Consider the following 21,801-nt stretch of genomic DNA (forward strand, 5'->3'; position numbering starts at 1 on the left):
TCTGATGTTTTCTTACCACACGGTACAGCAATGCACTGTAATGTTATTGTTTCGAGGTCTTATACGAACGACCGCGTCGTCATCGTCCGGATTCCCGCGAAAATATATTTACTTAGGCCATTCAACATTAATTTTAATAGTCCTCGAGCTACGCGCAAAGACCTCGTTAAGTTAGATCAGCTAACCTAACCCAACCCGACCGACTCTAGGGTTTTTTGAACTTTTTGAACGCGACCAGTGTCTATTATGTATGTAGTACGTATCACCGTTGCTTTATCTTAAAAATGTACAAATAAAAATCAAAGCCATTTTCGAGATTTGCATTCTACGGTTTTAATTTATTACCCAAATAATAAACATTACATAATATATAATGTATTATATTATTAAAGTGTAGTGTTGATAAATGCATAATTTCCAAAATATATTATTGGTAGTCTTCGAATGACGCATATTCAAAAGCAATGAATTAAAACAAATCAACATTTTAATACAATAATGCAACTCTATTTAATGTACGTTTATCGTGCTTCCCAACAATAATAATATACACGACCAGTTTTTACTTTGGGTGAAAATCAATAATTTTTCATTACTTCGTGTTAAATTACTATTATTGTTAATATTTGTAATTAGTATAAGTTGGATACCAATAGGTATTTGGGTATTTCAAAAAAATATACATAGTATAGCAATAATATTGTTTATTTAACCAATGCAATTAAAATATAAAATTACTAAACCTTTTACTTCAACAAACAGGATTAATTAATTTTAAAACTAAATTATTTGAAAATTAATTTTTGTTTTATTACATTAAATAATAATCGCATGCATAGATAATAATTAATAAGCAATTATTTTACTGTTAACTTTACAATATCACTATATCTGGTCATAAATTAAACTATATTTTATTTAAGTTGTTTATAAGACGGATGAATGGTATTATATTGTAATGTTATACTAATACCGTATTATATCAGTTTATAGTTCATATAAAAATGCATGTTTATTTTCGATAACTAAATAATTGCCTCCATTAAAAAAATAGAATAATGGTATCATTAATTCCAAAATAATATTTTTTGTTTTTATAACTTTAGCATAACTGTTAAAGCATTTTATATCTTCGTGTTGTTGATATATGAATGCAAATTGTCATGAATTGCACTGCGCACTACACAATGTCACGAAACTGACAATATGATATATTATTAGCGTTTTCTCATTCCTTTAAATACTTCGAACCTTTGTAGTTGTCAACACGAACAAGTGTATACAAATATGCTAATTTACAATGGTTACTTTAAAAGTTTTGATAAGGTTAAAAATAAATTGTTATAGAGTGAAGTTTTTAATTTCTTTTGATTTTATAATTTTTGATTTAGTTCGACCAAATTATTTTCAATAATAATTGATAAACGAGATTTAAATGTAAATAGCTGTTGTTTTATCATCTGAGACGGAGAAACCAGTATTACTGTTATATTTCTATTCTGAGATTTTAGTAAACTTATTATAGATTCTGATCGAAACGAATAACGTACTAGCTGGTATAACAATAATTTTATTTTATCACCATTTTCTGCGGACTTTTTTCTAGACACGAGTACTCAAGAACAAGTTTCATGCAGATCGAAATTGAGTTTATACATTACTTTTAAGAGGTCATTTTTCTATTTATTCTGCTGCAATTGTTTTTCTTATCGTAGAGAATAACTACCAACGAGTAACAACCAACGACCGTCGAAAATTTTTAAAGAAATGTCAACAAACGCAATCTATTCATAATTATTATTATTATTATTATTTTTTTTTTTGTGAAGCATCAAGTTTTTAATGATTTATTGACTAAAATGCACCGTACTACTTTATATTATATATTATTTTATACTCCAAACTTATCTATTATTATTCTTCCATTATATTAAAATACGTTAATTTATATAAATTTACATATTATAAAATCTTTCAGGAAAAAATATATTTCACATAATATTTTACATCTAATAACATAATAAACTTTATAATAAGATAGAATTGGACCAAATATTGATTTTACTTTGACTTTTATAATACTTAATCTAAATGTGTTTATACGTAAAATCTATACTTCACAACTACCACCGTAGTTATTTATCTTTAATAAATCTTTCTCTAAATAATAGTCAACAGCAACCACCATATTCACTGTTGTTTGAACATAAATCAAATTTATATGGCGTAAGCACAAAGGTGATTAAAATTATTTGATGTAGTTTAGTGATTTATGGAATATTATAAAAGTATAATTCACATAATCATAAAATTACATACACTCCATAATTCAATTAATTATAACTGAGTACAGTTAGTTTGGGAAACAATTTAAAGTTTCATTTGAAGTGCTCTATGGTTTTTCTTGTTTTTAATTAATTAATTTAACTATTTTATTTACTAAAAATATAGATTTTATACGGTGAAAAAATCTATATCAAACCTAAATGTTTAAATAAGTATACAATTATCGTGTTTAATGATATGAATATAATGTATACTAGTTTTTCGATTCTTTAAATAGAATAATAAATTATGTTATACTATAGATTCGAATATTATTTTGATTATAAGTACAAAAAAAATGTTTTTTTTACAATTTAAAATTTTTTACACACGTGAAATCTATCTTTCCATAAGTGTTTTGGTATACTATTAATTTTTATACTGATTAGGTATTTAGGTAGTTAGATTATATTAACATTATACCTATACATTATATATTAATAATAACTGTGCATATTTTAAACACGTGAGTTTTAAACGAAAATGTCCATCATATATTTACACGGTAACATAATTTTAAGTTCAGAATATGGGAAAATTTTATAAATAGGACTGATGGGTTGTTTATTATTATTATTAGTTCTTAATAATAATAATAATAATAATTCTACGTACCTACTGCCTACCACAAATAAAGCTTATTATACATTAATCTTTTAAAGTATTGTATATGGTTCCATATAAAAGTAAGAAATAATTATTTTTCAAACATATATATATATATACAATCTAAGCAGTGCCTCTATAACGTTGCTTTAGCTCAGATGATAGTTTAAATCGAAAACATCTGTCAAATTATTTTTTAAAAAATACTCATATAAGATGAGTCGCAGCTGTATGGTAAAAGTAGAAAATTGAATCTCATGTGACGGATTGTCCATGTGCTGTGCAAAATAACCAGAAAGGAATACAATGGATGAAAATGTTCAAACACGTAGGTACTAAAATATACGAGAAAATTGAATAAATTAAACAACTGATTCAAGTACCTATATAATGTATGGTGACTAATGATTAATGAATTAAAGCCTGTGGCGAACTGGCTCACCAGGGCATGGGTCAGTTCCTAATGTACTTGTAATTAAAATTAAAATTTTGGAAACGTTTTTTTTTTAAATATTTTTTTGATTATTTTATCTTAAGAAAAACATATACTTACTGAACTTAATAATAATGATAAAACTATTAATAATTTAGATATATAACAAGTAAACAATTTAAAAAAAAAATTTTTGGAAAGAGAAACATTTATCTCAAAAATTATTATTTATTTTTCAAATACATTTTTTGTATTACCTATATTTTTTTATTTCAAATAAAAACAAATAAATATAATAAATGAATAAATATTTAATTACTAAATGTATCACTTGTTTTATTTTTGTTGATTAAATAGAACTACTATAACTACTAATACAGAAAAAATATATGAATTTATAGTATGAATACTGAATAGATAATACCTTAAAATAATAAATTAAAAATGTCATTGAGTATAGTACAATTTATAATAAATAATAATTTAACTTAATAAGTACGTAAAAGTTTTAACTCCTTATTCATAATAAAATAATTAACGTCTTTATCCACTGTTAAAATACTTAATTTTATACAAATTTATATAAAAAATAACGGTTTTTGTGTATTTTTACACTTTTAGTTTTTGCATGAGATTATTATGAAGAATAATGTGTTAAAATTTCAGATCTTATATATATAAACAGATTTTTTTTATGAATTTTTAACTACAAAATAATTTGTAAATTTCAAAAATGTTAACTTAAAATTTTTGAAATATTTCAATTGGGAACTTGAAAATTTATTAGGAATCTTGTAATTCGTTTTTAATCATTTTTAACCATTCATAAATGTTTTATAGGCATTTAAAAAAAATAAAATAAAATAAATTGATAACTTTAATTGTCCATAAACAGCTTAAAAAGTATCAACTATTTGGTGAAAATTTTAAATAACTACAGTTATTTATTTTCGAATTTCACCAATAAAAATAAAATTGATTTTGTTGAAAACTGAATTTTTGTTAAAATTTTAGTTTTTTTCTTAATAGTTTGTTTGTTTTTTTTGATAATTTTTAATTTTTACCCCTTTCAAGTACAAATCAAACCCCAATTTGTATCCAAAAATCAAAATCATCTTCAAAATTGACTAATTATCGTAGATGTAGACAAAATAATACACATAATTGTCAAAACAATACATTCATTGCTCCGCTTAGAATCTAAAATTAATTTTTTTATGGACCATTATGAAAAAATTTTGGCTACCACTAAACTTATGATATTAAAAACCCGTGTTGAAAATGGGTGCCATGAATATTGTGCCCGGGACACAAAATTCCTAATTATAGCCCTAGAGATACTTATAATGGAAAAAGAGATACTTTTAATAAATTGCTAAAAAGCTAACCACAATCTATCATATTATAAGTTATATGTGCAATGTTATGATTATTATTGAAAATATACAGTATGTAAAAACAAGAGTTTTTTTAGTATATGTATTTTGTTTCGTTTACAAACAATATACAGATGTGGCCACTCTATATCTAAATCCCGTCACTTTTTTGGTTCCAGTCCGCTAAATGCTAAATGAGTTTGCTTTCGAAAAAGTAGTGAAAAAAAATTATAAACGTACAGTATATTAATATAACTGGTATAATATTATGAATTAGTGATAAAGTGAACTGTTTCATAAATTGTGTATAGGTACTTAATAGTTCAAAAAAACCATAAATTGTTGAATAATCGGTTCCTGGTCGTATGTCATTTCAAAATCCCCAAACACCCCTGTGGTCGTAACAATTACTCATTTAACGACCAATAGAAAGATTTTTTCAAAGATTGATGGTTCTCTTATAAAATCTAATTTTCTCTAGACTATTTATTGTTCTCCGAACTAAAGCTTTCTATAAAAATGTCCTAGGATAAATTTTCAATACTAAAAATATTGCCACTATAAAAATACTTATTAAATGACAAATTATATAGAAGTTAAGCTATTTCAAAATAAAATTATATTTGTAATCTGATCGGTGTTTCTTAGACCTTGAAAATTACTTTACAAGTTTTGATCAATGAAACAAAACTTTGATAACAGTTGGACTCTTATATTATTGAAGCGTAATGTATTGTTAAAAACAAATACATTTTTTTTTATTATATAAACCTAAACAATACTATCATCACATACAGTCGTCTTTTGAATGAGATGATTTATTATTGCTTTCAATATTAAGTAAGTGATTTTTAATTTTCTGATTAGAAACACCGCCCAAGTCAGTGAAGCGAGACAGTATTCAGTGTTTACCTACTGACTATAATAATTCTGTTTACACTTATTAAGTAATTTAAATTAAAAAAAAAAAAAAATAGATATTGGTAAAAAAAACGTGTCTACAATATTGTAGAACGGTAAAAAAGTAAACAATCAATAATAACAAGTGTTTAATTTATTTATTTTTGTACAACACGAATATGGACTGAATAGGAGAGAATTTAAGTTCCTAATCTATATCACGTGTTATAATAGGTACTATCTAAATTAAAAAAAAAACTAGTCAGTTAAGTACCAATTTTCTTTCAAACTTCAATTTCTGAATTTAATTACTTTTTAATTTAAACTTCGCAAGTTAGATACACCTAAATTATATAAATTTAATAAAGTAGATTTATTTTATTTATGTTAACACAAATCGTAATAAATCAATATGTATAAAGTGTCCATACCTTTTAAATTCAAACAAAATATTAATGAACAACTATAAAAATGAACACTTGGTGTTTTTGAAATGATGTATATAAATCAATATTGTATGCATAATAAATATAATTTCAAACAGCGCTAAATATAAAGATATCCTAAAAAGAATTCACAAATTCAAACAGGTTTTAAAATTTAGAAAAAACTTTTTTAAACGAATAGTTTATTATTTTTTTGATATTTTTGTAACTTTCATCTCGGAAATAAGAACACTACAATGCGTTTAATTATTTACAGTAAAAGCAACATAATATTAAATGTAATTATATGTAAACACATTTTAAAATATTACATTTTTTGTATACAGTTAAATTATTTTATAGTAGGATAGTCATAAAAATGTATTCAATACTAGCCAACAGCCGTATACAAAATGTATGTACCAATTTATATTAATTTGTTCATTACTTGTATTATTATACTTAATCTACTACTTATCTCAACTTAAAATAATCGTATTAATCGTTTGCAACTTTATTGTCAGTAATAAAATGATTTAGGTATAGTACATTTTGGAACTATTACAAATAATTAGATATTTTAATCAATAATATCAATAATACAATATTGTTATTATTTATTTATAAAGGCATACAATTTCCGTCAAACAAATACAGAATAATACACATAAAAATATATGAGCACATTTACCACCCTTCAGTGTTTACGAAAATAACACATTATCGTAAAACCAATAGCTCTGAGAATCGACTATTATACATATTATATACTATGGAAATCTAAAAGTATGGAAACTGAATTATACTAATATTTTTTTGGTTAGTTTATATTGTTTATTCGCCATATTATTAATCTGTTATTTATTGTATGGTTACCATATTATTTATACCAAACCATTTATTCAGAAATTACAGATAACGCTTACCTATACGGAATTTAATTCAACCAATTATTTATTTCAATAATATTTATTCAAGAGAGATTATATTTTTGAATTAATCAGCGTCATAAATGTGTGGTTTTGAAATAAGTTCATTAGCACTCTTTCTTCGTCACCACAAGATTTTAATATCCACTAAGTTACTACTATACTTACACGTAAAATATGTGTTTACGCAAATATTTTATTAGGTAAACGTTACAGCATAATATTATAATATGTATTTATATCAAAATTATATTATAATGCATTATTAATTTATTATCTACCCAAAAGTATCATCTTCTACAATAATAAATATAAAATAATATCCTACATCTATACGTTATATTGTTACACGTATACCGTCATTCAAAAGATCCCATTATAATTAAAATATCAAGTATATTAATCGATTATATAAACAAGTGAGTATTGATTATAATTTGTTTTTATAAATATCTAATATAATTTATTATGACCTGAGTTACTACAAATATGCGTTATGGATACATGTTTTGTTTATTTTATAGCGACGCAGAGTAACAATAAGGTGTCTAATAATGAAAATGCGGTACAAAATTGTATGATTATATTATAAAATAGAATAATATTATTTCACGACTTGCTCTAGACAAAAATGAAACATTTTTGAGATACAATTAAAACATTTGGAATATTTGGAACACTTAAATCTAGATAACATTTTTAATTTCAAATATATATTCATATAAAACTAGTTTTTTCAGATTTTTAGAGCCAATTTCAAACCATATAATATAATAATATAACACGACCATAAAAGTCTTGCTATAAACTAGATACGAAGCTTGTTTTATATGGCATATTTAAAACTAAACAAGATGACTAAAGGCTAAAACTATATAGTACCTACGCTATAATAGTGTGCTATATGTGAAATATATTTTAAAGATTTGTTTACTTCAATTTATTTTATACAAGATATCATATTCGAGTTGAGATATTATACCTCAGGTACCATATAATGTATAATACATTTCTTAGGAAACAAAAGTAATAGGATATTTTGGAATATGAACACTATATGTATAGTGCATACTACATTCATAATATTGTGTATAATAAATAAACAAATAAAATTAATAAAAAAATGTGTATAGTAATACCATCGTCACAGTTAAAATAATTATTTTGGAAATAATTCATACGAAATATATAGCGTCGCTTACTTTGTGTCCAATTGAAAATTAGACTCTCAAATATATTAAACCTGCTTATAAGTTACCTACTTATTAATAACCACGTCTACCTAGTGTCCTAGCTAATATCTATAATATGGGAAACAAGTAACAACACAAAATATTAGTGGGAAACTCAGCTTGCAATTATACATTATGCATGTAATCTACAACCACGGTAACCATTCAAAAAATGGTTCTACAAGTAATCGTTCGATCATATCGTTAAATACATTATGGTGTATAAACTAGAGATGGCGATTGCGAACCTATATAATACGTGTATCAGACCAAGGCACATAAAACTGTTGAAAAAAAGATCATTTGTAGGTGTTTTTTTTTAGTTTATTCAGAAAAAATGGTCATCAAATTAGTCAAATTAATCAGAATTTTTATTTGATACGCGGTTATAGAAAGATTAGTTTGCTTAACTACACTGTCCACTACTACGTGAACTAGCGGAAACAACAACGAAGACGTAAAGCAGACAGTTAGATCGAAAATCAAACGATACGACGGACGCAGGAAAAAATAACGAAAATAACCATAATTCATAATATGACTAACCGATGACGGACAATATCACGGTTATCAATTCACGAGTATACTGTATATTATAAATAATAATACGTGAGCCGCAGTCACTGAATGTAAACTATCAAATCAACCGCCGGCCAAATAATTTAAGACAGTAACGTCGTTCGACATGCCAAGTCCAAAAATTTAACTCGGTCAATTATGATATTTAATGATTGGTGAAATATAGTATTAAACCATGGTTACAATGGCCAATCAAAATATAATAAAAGCCACACGACTGTATAAACCCGGCTTTAATCACTATATGACAGATAACCGCGATGATTTCCCTCAGCCGATCTGAAAAAAATTCTGTCGTCGTTGACCTTTTTTCCATATCAATATGGTTATGAATAAAAAAAACATGCATTTTTTTTTTGTATATTTACTCAATGTTGAGAAAACCTTTTCATACGGTTTTGCCTCTCATACGGGATTACTCCACTTTTCCTAACAATATATTTATTTTTAAAATTTACCTTCGATAAAACCGTCTACCATCCCAGGATAGGTAGCAATTTAAGTACCTAAATATTTATACACGTAAAGATAACCTTTCAATATCAATTTGCTACTATACGGATATTCTCGTTGATTTTGCAGTTCATTTCATGAAATTTGCTAAAATCCATTTTTAAAAATCATTATTAAAATTAAAAGTTATGGTATAGAAATAAAGATAAAACTGTTATTTTTTATTTAGTATACAATATAAAATGATGAATTTGTTTTCCAATTTTTTTTTCTATCATACCTAGTATAATTTAAAACTTTTCAACTTTTCAACTACATTGCAAATATTTTTTGAGTCATTATCAATGTAAATTCAAAAAAAATAAATAAATTGTATAAACAAGTTTTTTCCAATAATGATACTTTTTTATCATATTATAATTTTTTAGTATACGTTCACTTGGATATAATTATATAAGTTCAACCAATTGTTTTCGTGAGATAGCAATTTATTTTCAAACTTGAATTTCCGCGTTTTTTACAGAATTACCATCAAAGATAAGTAATCAAATAATAAACAAGAATAAAAGTGTTTTATTTACATTTAGATACCTATAAGTAATATCTTATATAAATATTTATAGTGTATATTCATGTACATCATCATTCGTAATTAAATCATGCTATTTATAAAAGTAATACAAAGTATTTTTTAATTTGAGATTTCAATCAATTTTAATGAATTACAACAACAATATATGGGCACATGGTACCACACCGCTGTACAGTAGGTGTACAGTAAATGTTGTGATGGATGTGTTAAATTTGAATTCAATAATGTATATCATTGTATACCAAAAGCGATTCTGGGTGGAACAACCTGTCAGCCTAGGTATATCACTAAATAGATTATTTATATGTTAGATTATTTATTTTTTACTATTAGTATTAGTAGGTTGGTTTGATTTTTGTCGAAAACATTGTATCTATTTTATTATTATTATAATAGGTGTATATTTAAACCATCATATTATCACATTAACTGTTAAATCAATACTACTTTACTAAAAAACAGTATAAATACGTTCATGAATTCATGATATAAACCATATGTGAAAATAGGGGGATTGCTTGAAGGGGCTAAACCACAAACCCAAATTTCATTATCTCCTCCCCTCAAAAAAAAAAAAAAAATATATAATTAAAATTATAGCTGCAGTATACTGTAGAGTATTATTTATTTATAGACTAATATTGATGTCATAAATGTTAGCTTCTCTTAAATTTTAATAGATTTCCACCTTAAATAGGTAATATCTTAAAATGCATCTACGTTTTCTAGAAATTTCCTGGCATAAAATAAAATTCATAACATACGTTAAAGTTTTAAGAACCCCAACAGATAATATTTATAAATTTTAATAAAATAATTAACACCGTTATTCATCATTTAAATGAGTAATTCAAACTAAACTTGATGTTTATAAAAAAAAATATTCTTATATACTTTTTAATTTTTTTAGTTTGAGAATAAACCACTTTTGAGGAACTATATTAAAATTTAAAGCATTAACTACAAAAAAAAACCATACATTGTAGTAAAATCAGTACATCCATCTCTCCAATCAAAATGTAAAATGGATATTATTTTTTAATACTGCTCACATTATTTTATAAAGAAATATTGCTATTATCTACATGTCTACATGCACATAAATAATTATGAATCACTACGCACTATAAATCGGCCCTATGACACGATAATAATTTTCAAACTCCTACATATTAGTGAACAATATATTAAAATAAAACCATAACAATTATTTTATTTGACGTACTTTATAACTAAAAAAACTTAAACTGTGGGTATGCTCTAATAAAAACTTTGTCTTACATTTTAATTAAAATACGTAGGTATGTAATCTTATCTGATAGTTTTAATACGCAGGTTCAAATAATAGCATATGTTCTTTTATTACATTTAAGATTCTACGTGCTGTAGCCAAACAATAATTCTAGATGGTTTTGAACTTTTACTAGTTGTTATTCGAGTTTAAAGTTATAATAAACTCTTTTAGGTAATGTAATATTAATATAGAACTCAGAATAATCTCAAGAACAATATAATACAGTACATAATAGTTTTAAATAGTTATTAAATTAATAAAAAAAAACTTTTCTGATCATTGTTCGTATTAAAAATTCAAAATAACATAATATACATAATACGTATTATCAAAACTATTAAAAAAAACTTGCTGTATATCGTTGCCAAGTAGAATGTAGATAAATTACAAATAATTAGTATTCAACATAATATTATAAAAACAGTAACAACAGATCACTCCAATTTTGAAAAATGATAACGGTAAATTCTGTTAACGAAGAACTCGACGATGAAGGCGATTTACTAAACGATTCAGACAATTCAACCTCTTTTGTGAATGTTATATACTCACCACAATGGAACTGCAAGGGTTTAATTAAAAAAATACCAAACAAATTATTGAAAAACAGCAAAAGTATTGTTGATGTGCAATTGAACAAACAATCGATATGGTGTTCTTCAAAACTAAAAATTTCTAACGAAGAATCTCAGCCATTTCGACGATCAACATCTACATATACAACATTCGATAGTCCATCCATTAATGAAAGCTCTGATTCAAAAATAGTTCAATCAAATCAAAAAACATCAAGTTCATATTCTTCATCGCTATACACAAACTCTGATGACTTTTTCAACAATAATCCATTTTTTAATAAACTAAGAAATCCAACCGTAGCACAAAATTATGGACATTCTTATTTTGATTCGAACAGTTCATCCACAAACAGTAGAAATGCCAATTTTGAATCATTTTTCCCAGATAATTCAACAACATCAGATTCGTTTTTGGATAATTTAGAATCTCAAGTAATTATTATTTCATTATATTTATTAATTTAGGCAATACAACATCATCCAATTTTTAAGCTAAGTATATTCAAATTACGAGATAAATATTTTAACATTTTTAAAGTTATTACCTATATAATTTTTTATTAATATAATATAACCATTAACCAAATGTACTGCATTTAATATAGGAAGAATCTAAACCATCTTCAGAAATGCATTCAAAGTATAATTCGCAACATCGATTTCATTGGTCAGAAAACATAGAATATTGTTCTCCGTGGGTGAGACACAGGTCAAAAGAAATCTTTAACTATGTCAACAGAATTTTTGAAATGAAGAAGAAACCTGAAATATTAGAAAACGATACCGAGACAATTCATAAAGATTTAAAATCACCTAATGTCGTTCACGAAGACTGTAGTGAAACCGATGACAATATCACGTACGACATTGCAAGTAAATTGTGTAGTACGTTTTTAAAACATGACGAAACAAATATGTCAAAGAATCAATGTCCAAATGATAAACATTTCAAATGGAGTAATCTCTACCAAAAGCTTATAAATCATGGACAACTTTAAAAAATATATCTATGTAGCTATGTATTTACATAAGTTTATGTATGTTTCTGTGCATTTATCTAAATGTTATACACTTAAACGATGAATATTTTTAATAATTAATTATTATAGTACAGAGTTGAAAATAACGTCAAGACACTTGATCTCTGTTTTCTTTTGCGTACATTTAGAATTAACATTTGTATTAGAACTTAGAAAAACACAAATTTAATTATCGCTGTATGATTGTATAGAGTTTAAGATTTTTATGTGTACGATAACAGCTGTAGGTCCATTGTATTTTATATTTACATGTAATAGTATTGTGCGACAAAAACAATTACAAATTATTGTACGTATTTTAACAATTATATTTTTTGATTTTAACTAAAACTATCTCTAACTTTTCTCACATTTTAAATAAATGAAAAAAAAAATTTACTAAAGTCAATGAATGAATTAACAATTACTAGGTATCTACGTTATGTGTGATCCTATAATATATGATGACTATAGATCTAAACGTACCTATTATTTATATAATCTGACAAATATAATATACTATGATAAATGTTAATACGTTGTAACGAACGTTGTACAAACAATAAAATGATGGATATAAGTCAATATATTATTATATGGATACCAATTATATATATATATATCATATCGTATACACCTCATAAATATATTATTATTATAAATATATATATATAAGTGGTGTGTACTGTGTATGTATGTGTATAAAATTATGTGCAATAATATTTTAGTTCATTCGAGTGCTTTAGTTCACGCTACGTGTTGTGCTATTTTAGTAAACCATAAATACAGAGAATTTGACCTAAACTTTCACCAAGTATATACCCTTTGTCATTATAATTCAAATTATTTAAGTTTATACCATAAAATGTCGGGTTGTTCACCGAATACTTTGCATAATGTTATTGTTTACGCAAGATAAAAAAATGGTGTTCAGTATTGCTCTTTGATATAACTTGGATTTTGACAATTCGATATAATATGTGTGTATATAATATATAAATATAATAAATAGTTAAATAATTTATTATTTTTACATTCTTTTACGTGATGAAACAATAATCATTAATCATTACCACAATAAATGTTTAAGTATTTTGCCATTGAATATTATTATGATATTATGAACTATTTTTATTTTTAAGATTATGAACCAAAATGTGACTTCTAGCTATATGAGTAACACAGTGGTGTTGCAATCTTTGACTTTTATATTATTTAATTCCTTAAGTATTGTACTGTATAATTTAGTATAGTTACAAAAATAATTTTAAAAACTAATAAACTGTATCCATTGATGAATAGACAAGTGGCATTGTAATAAAACTCATTTGAAAAGTTATTTTCACTAACATACCCGACATACAAACGATTGATCAATATTCATGGACTAGTGGACTACTGGACTATAACCATTGTGAGGTATGACTTTTATGTTAAAATAGCATAGCAATTTTAAATTACTTGATTAATTTTAGTTTATTATTTACACTTTAGGTACTTTGCTAAGATTTTTATAATTTTAATACCTAAAACTTTTAAGATTTAATTTAGTTCGACTGTGCAAGAGACTTAACGTCTACCTAATGTATATTTTAATTAAGTCTTGAGACTCGTGCCAAATATTGTTTTTGGTTTTATTTTCGACCACTCTATTATAATCATAATATATATTAAACATTTTAAATTATTTTATAATTCATCGATTTTTATCAAAGCTCTTGCGAGATGTACAATAATTGTTAATGTATAAATTGTTATCCTTAGGTATTCATTCGATCGCTTTAGACGTACACTATTTAAAACACACACAATAATTATACAAAGGTAATACTTTATTAATTATTTACTGTTCAACAGTAGTCACACTCGTCACAGTGACCGTATCAAGAGATCACTGCAAGGACCCCAATTTGTCTATTCCTATCACTTATATATTATAGTTTATCCTAGTTTCAATTTTGCTACATCTACAAAAATTTACTGGCTAAGCTTTAATACTACACATTACACATATATTTACTGAACCTAGTTAACACTTTTAATTTCAATAATGCTTATGTTTAAATATTATGCATGATGGTACAACAGCACTTCACATTGTAACTATTATTGTAAGCCGGGTAGGCTTAAGACGAGTTTTTGTAGGAAGTGAAGGTAACTTATTTATTCATTGTAATAAAATAACAAGACTGTTAGTTAATAAGTTTAAACTAAAACGAACACACGTGGATTTAACAATGATATAAGTTCCGAGTCTCACAGTTGTTATAAGACTGTCTGTTCACGGTTCTTTACATTATCCTTTTATATCTAAAAATTAAGTTGTTTATACCTATTCGCATTACATACCAACTCGTGCTAAGTTCCCTATAGCGAAAACGTTTTGCACGACAATAAATCCTGACATGTGTCTATTGAATATAAAGTACTGATTGTTACTATGTGTTCATTATAATATTATTATAACTACGTAGGATGCGTCTACAATATAACTAAACAGTAATGATAGATTATATTCGAAAGTGCGTACTATACAGTGATATAGTCGTATCTTATCTTTAGGGAATACCACGGAAAATTGCGAAGAAAATAAAAAGAAAAAAGTGATGTTTTCGGCAAATTTCTCATCATCAGTTTCCGGTGACTCGCGGAATAGGAGCTCATTTCACTGTAAATATGGGTTAGTTACACGCACGCATAACGTCGGCCGACCGCACAAACATGATTAATGAATACAATCTCGAATAGGAGATGGCCATTGAACCATTCTACGGTCAAATAACGTCAGGCCGAACAAAACGTACACACACACACACACCGATTTAAGGTACAACCCCCACCCCCTCCGAGCCAGCCGTTCGCCACCACGTACTGCACAATGTACAATATTATGTAGACATGCGCAGACATTAATTTCAGCTAGGTCATGGCCCAGGCCCAAACACCGTAGTGTTATCTATATAAGCATAATATTGTAGGCAGCGTACACATTTAAGGATAAATAATTCTCGTGGCCGTTCACTCGGTGGGCAAAAATGGAAACAGTGGCGTGTAATATAAACACGTCATAACTTTTGCATGCGAGAGGGGTACTAAGTATTTATTCTAAGATATTTTTCACACCTTGAAAAAAAGGTGGTTAGTATACGAAAAAAAAATTATAAGTAAGACTCGAGCTCGCCCACCAAAAAAAAAAAAAAAAAATATTTATAAATAAAGATTCACAAATAAAGTTCACAGTTATACGCATGAATTTCCCATGTACCGTAATAAAATATACCTATACACTTTAAATCGTATACCTGGTACATTAATTACTAACTATAAAACTCAATTTTATTTTTTACTTACAATTTGTCTTTATTACTTCTTCAACCGCTATGATAGGTATATAGAGTTTTACCATCTACCGTAGTATACCTGATTATTGTCAAGTGATGAATAACCTAATGGTGAATAGATCTATATAATATTATTATTGTAATATTGTGTATAATAAAATAGTAAATTATTGATGTATTATTAATATACTTTATTATATTATTAAACAACATATAAATTAATATACAGTATTATATATTATATATATTTTATATATATACATATATAATTACAGTAACTTTATTTGTAACGTGAATTAATATAACTTAAAGCATTTGTCCACTTGAGGAATATAAAAGCCATTATTAATAAGAATTAAATAAATTATTCAATTATTGACTTGCCTACGCGATTATAAACACAAGGAAAAATACGCTAAAATTATAATCAACAATACTGAAGCTATTTTCAACATTTTCGATATTTTTATTTTTTATTTAATTCAATGCTATTGTTATTACCTACTTATTAAATCCGTATCATTGCTTTAAATATTTAAATACAATTTAATGCTTTTAAATTTATTTTTAGAAATGGTTTTCAAACTGTTTTGAGACAATAATCTACGTAGTTCCACCTATGTGATGGATCGTAGTCATGCGCAACATTAAACCTCGATGGCCTACATGATTTAATAATAATCTTTTCAAAATGTATTTATTCACTCCATTCATCGTGTTAAATAACAATACATGCATACCTCAGTAGCTTCATTATAATTGTCTATTTTAACTATCCTACTTGTATAGAGTCCACGGCTATTTAATAACTTGTTTTATATCATACTGTCTATCTATCTAATCGGTTAAAGTTATAAGTTATAATTTTATCAACAATACCAAATGTGCAAAAATTGATTGTGATATTTACAATAATGTTTATATATTGTTGTCAAAAATTAAAATAAGTGTTTATTGTTATTAACATATTTTAACTGTACAAAGACAAAAGTAAAAAGTACATGTAGACTAATGAACAAGAGAAAAAAAGATTCACCTTTTAGGAATCACTTTAAAAGTATGAATTGAAGATTTTTAATATAACTTATAACTTAATTTTAATAATTTTAAATATATTGGGTTCAAAAAATAATTGTTTTCTTAGTATTAAATTACATAAACTTTAAAGTGTTAACTACAAATTGATTTCGCACTTAACAATATCATAACAAATTATTAATATAAATTATTATGTATAATTTTAAATTTAGTGCAATACAAATGTATCATAAATAAATACAGCGAATCTAATAATAAATATATAAAGTAAAAACTGATGTGTTTCATTGTGTAGATAGAATGTGCGTACATGTCTTCAATTTTGATACGATATCTATAATAAATAAATAAATAAATAATATTTCAATAGAGAAAATTAACAATTTATTTGTATAAATTTAGCATTATTCACCTGACATAATATGATTATTACTGTAGATGTTTAATTTAACTAAATTAGATTAATTCGACTCTTCTTACTCTTCCCTCAATATGTGTGTAGGAACAACTTTTTTCAATTTCTTTTTTGAGTTACAAAAGTTTACAAATGGTCTGAGTGTTAAAAAATAAATAATTTCAACCAAACTTAAAAAGCTAAATCCCAAGCACAATCCCATTATTCCACCCACGTTACCTAAACATCAAAACTAAATTGTGTTAATAAAGAAATTAATATTATGTATTACAAAATGTTCTTACCCATAAATTGACCTAACGTAAAAGTCAATATTCGATTATATCCAATGAAATTTTTACTTTGATAATAAACACTTAATATCAACGAACTAGATGCCCTAAAACAACACAATAATTTAAAACAATTAATTATAACATACAATTATTACATAATATATAATCATTAATATAACACGGAAACGTCAAAACAATTATTCGCGTTCCAATTGAAAATATAACACACAGTTTTTAATAAAAAAATAAAAAATTTTACTTTTTTCCCTCAGATTTTATAGTTTCAATAAACTCAACATGGATATGAATATGTATAAACTAGTCATATAGGTACCTAAGTAATATGAACAATTTTTTTTCGAATTTAAATTATTTTATTTTATCTTAATTCTAATAAAATAATAGGATCAAATCATTAATACCTACGTGACATATATATATTTAAATATACTTATATAAAATCATTATAATAAATAAATAATATACAGATAAATTTAGTGATCACTGATCAAAACAAGAAAACGTAGGTTAGGTCTATATCACGGGTATATTATAATACTTCGTATAAAACGTTAAAAATACAACATATATCATAAAACATAGATACTTTTATGATAAAAAGAATCAAAACTTAAATTTGTAGTCAATTTTACATTTTTCTTTTTCTTTTGTAAATTATTTATTTTCATCTTTATCACTTGTAGAAATGTAGAATCATTGGCATATATTTTAATGTAGGTATAGCCTAACAATACCTTCATATAACCCGTATCATGTTTTCTAGTTACGGCTATTATATCATTTTTTTTTTCTTCCGTCACTTTATTTTAAAGAGGTGCCTTAACGAAATTATTTATTGTCAAAAGCATTACATGGACACTCGAAATACAAGATATTACACTCATTATTTTATTTTATTTAAGTATTTATTATTTTTACGTAAATTTAATTTTCTGAAAATTATAAATGTGTTTTATTCATTAGTATTTATTATTATTAAATTATTAAAATTATTAAGTTAATATAAAATTATTATCTTCATTCACACGTATTACTCTGTTATGACATTACATGTTACAACCTGAATTTTTGTTACCACATTTTAGAACTATATTTGCATTATTTTACAAGTACTTATTTTCATCAGTACCTATGATATAATTCCCAAAAATAACATTCTACAATATACACAATATATAACCTGAAGTTGGTTATTAAATTTGACTGCAACAGGTACGTGAAGTATGCTTCCAGTAAACACTTACTTGTAGGGAAAACAAATCGTACCACCATGCACCACTCCGGAACCACTACAGCAGCTGTGTGTTCAGTTAATAATTTATGAAGTCAAATTAAAATATTAAAAAATAAATAAGTACAAAATGTGAAGACAAACCGCTGGTTTACTAGAAGAGAACGCTAACTATTTAATATATAAATAAACATAATATATTTTATTCCTTAGTATATGCCTAATACCTGCAATTCATAGGTGGCGACTGATGATCCAACATACGTGAAATTTTCCCAAATACTTAAGCAAAACGAATCAAAATATTCACCAATATTTTACAAGTTAACCGCAAAAATTTTCAAGTACACTTTAAAAATTAAAAATTAGCTATTTGATTTGATTTACAAACAAAATAATAATGAATGGATTAACTCATAAGCCCACCCATGTCGCTTTAAAATGTTGATATATATACTATAAAATGTGTCAATTTTCATAAAAATTTACAAGCCATTTTTTAAAATTTGAAAGTCACCTTTTTTTCTCACCAAACCTATTTTCATAATTTATCATAGTAGCTACTATTTAGTATTTTATACTTGTAACTGCAGTATTATAAAATATAATACATTTTAAATGTATTTATAAATTATAATTAAATAAATATTTTATTTTATTTATAATATATAATATGTACATAAAAATTTCTGTTTGTAACTTCTTTGTAATAGTAAATTTTTTGAAAATGTTATTATGGTGTCTATCAGATATTGATTAAATCGAACGCTAAAATGTCTTACGGGGGAAAGTCCAGAAATCATTTAAACTCATCCCCCTAATATTTTCCTAGATTTTCGCCTATACTACAATATCATGGATTAATTATTAATTAATTATTAACCTAATCTAGAAATTTTACATTGTCCAAAATTTTCGACAATTGTGAACAACAACCCCTGACCTTTTCTGGCTTACAGTAACGCTAAATACCAATGTATTTTTTTTTATTTTAACTATGTCATTTGCATAAAGTGGTCTTATTAAATCGCAAATTATTACTTTAATATACAACTACAAGTATTTACATTGCTATTTAAATTTCTTGCTTTTTATACATGCATAATATGTTCATTAAATTCTTACGGGTTACTTTTATTATCTTTTTTAACAGATTCCGTGAGCTGCGCATTCATTGACGACGTTTTGAAAAAAAATTCTGTACACCCCGGTAAACAATCACATGAATCTGACGAAGCCTCTTAAAAAAAAAAAAAAAATTCACTGTACGTTTAAGTATAATGTTTTGACTAAGAGGTGGATTTTATGCACTCATTTTTAAGAAATTTTATTGGATAATTTCAAAAACAAATTGATAAAAACAAAAATATAATAATTAAAAAACATCTAAACACATATAATACAGTATAATATAATATTATAGTAATAATAAAGTAATTTACTAGATACATTAAATAGAATAAAACTTAATTTGCAGTATAACGTTTTAGTTTTTCGTTAATATATGTTAACGTTTTGCTATAATTACAAAATAAACTTAAACAACTAACAAATTGTTTGAAAGCGCATATACCCTAAACATCTTCTAAACGCATAACCATTAAATAACTTACGTGAAGCAGTCACCCAACAAGACATTTTAGCGGGACCGCAAACTGGCGTGTTTTTCATTCCTGAAAATACCAATGCAAACAAAGATGATTGATGAAAATCGGTTTAACATACATTAACATTTTACAAATTACAATTGTAAATTCAGCCATACTTAAATAGAAAAACGGCACACAACCACACTGCGACAATGTACTAAAGCTGCGACACTCTAAGATGCAATTGTTCTTAGTGTAAACTTTGAAAAATTTTAGTTTACTCTCGTTTTGAAAGTAACAATGTCTTATTTTGGAATCCCACGGTATTAAATCTTTGGCGGTCGTAAGCACAAACGGTTTAATTGAAATAGTCGAAATCATATTGGAGCTGGCTAATAATGTCGGATGTGACCTGCTAGGCCATTCAGCTGGACTATGGATCAATATCTATAAAACAGTAAAACGCGTGATCTTGTACTGTATACTTTAATTAGGTGTTAAATCAATAAATATCAAAACTGATATTGTAAAATTATTGTATTACGTAGAATATTTCCAACCCATGTGCACATTCTTTGTTCATATCCTCGGCATGAAGTTCTAATTTCATAGTAGCACTGTGATAGTCACCATCGCCGTACGTTCTCAGTGGCAAATGATCAGTCAGTGCATCGCTACTATATCCGGTATCCGGTTTCCAGCTACTATGATACTTTTTCCAACTATAGTTATTGAACTCTTGTGACCATTCGCTGAACAAAAACATAGTAACATAATATTGATTTATCGACTAAAATCAGAACACCTGTGTGCCAAATTAGACGAATTTATTAGTTAATATTTTTTATATTACTCAACACCGTTCAATAAATCTCTCATGGGCATCATATTGAACGAGTAGCACAAACCATACGGCGTAAACGTTTCTTGGAATAAAATGTTGCAAGGATCGATTTCCATTTTCCGTAACCAAAAAAATGACTTGACCACTTCTTTACACGGAAATGACAGATTCTGTTAAAACGTCCAAAACCAAAATTAAATTAAAACTTAATTAATACATATCGCTATAATGTCTGGGTAGTGGATTGATCATTGTTATGTCCCTTAGTCAATAAATGTATAGGTAGATATGTAATCGTATTGTAAA

At 25.7% G+C, this 21,801-nt stretch overlaps 2 protein-coding genes across 2 annotated transcripts; one reads left to right on the forward strand and one right to left on the reverse strand.

Moving 5' to 3' along the window:
* Window positions 1-11,509: 11,509 nt before the first annotated feature.
* Window positions 11,510-12,740, forward strand: LOC114132422 (uncharacterized). Its single transcript, XM_027997877.2, has 2 exons — window positions 11,510-12,154; window positions 12,328-12,740. Exons 1-2 carry the CDS (start codon window positions 11,597-11,599, stop codon window positions 12,718-12,720), a joined length of 951 nt encoding a protein of 316 aa, XP_027853678.1. The 5' UTR covers window positions 11,510-11,596; the 3' UTR covers window positions 12,721-12,740.
* Window positions 12,741-16,422: 3,682 nt separating this feature from the next.
* Window positions 16,423-21,766, reverse strand: LOC114132437 (pickpocket protein 28-like). The gene is made up of 8 exons (XM_027997899.2): window positions 21,505-21,766; window positions 21,196-21,403; window positions 20,828-21,098; window positions 20,676-20,735; window positions 20,188-20,302; window positions 17,820-17,914; window positions 17,533-17,754; window positions 16,423-17,454 (listed from the first exon to the last, which is right to left on the reverse strand). Exons 1-7 carry the CDS (start codon window positions 21,609-21,611, stop codon window positions 17,597-17,599), a joined length of 1,014 nt encoding a protein of 337 aa, XP_027853700.2. The 5' UTR covers window positions 21,612-21,766; the 3' UTR covers window positions 16,423-17,454; window positions 17,533-17,596.
* Between the last annotated feature and the right edge of the window lie 35 nt (window positions 21,767-21,801).

Source organism: Aphis gossypii, chromosome 1 (assembly GCF_020184175.1).
Source record: "Aphis gossypii isolate Hap1 chromosome 1, ASM2018417v2, whole genome shotgun sequence".
Classification (NCBI taxonomy): domain Eukaryota; kingdom Metazoa; phylum Arthropoda; class Insecta; order Hemiptera; family Aphididae; genus Aphis; species Aphis gossypii.

Coding starts and splice junctions, on each gene's coding strand:
- LOC114132422 (XM_027997877.2), top strand. CDS start 11,597: ATGATAACGGTAAATTCTGTTAACGAAGAACTCGACGATGAAGGCGAT. Junction 12,155..12,327: donor TGGATAATTTAGAATCTCAA/GTAATTATTATT, acceptor CATTTAATATAG/GAAGAATCTAAACCATCTTC.
- LOC114132437 (XM_027997899.2), bottom strand. CDS start 21,611: ATGGAAATCGATCCTTGCAACATTTTATTCCAAGAAACGTTTACGCCG. Junction 21,099..21,195: donor ATGGGTTGGAAATATTCTAC/GTAATACAATAA, acceptor ACTGTTTTATAG/ATATTGATCCATAGTCCAGC. Junction 17,915..20,187: donor AAAGATAATAAAAGTAACCC/GTAAGAATTTAA, acceptor GTGTTGTTTTAG/GGCATCTAGTTCGTTGATAT.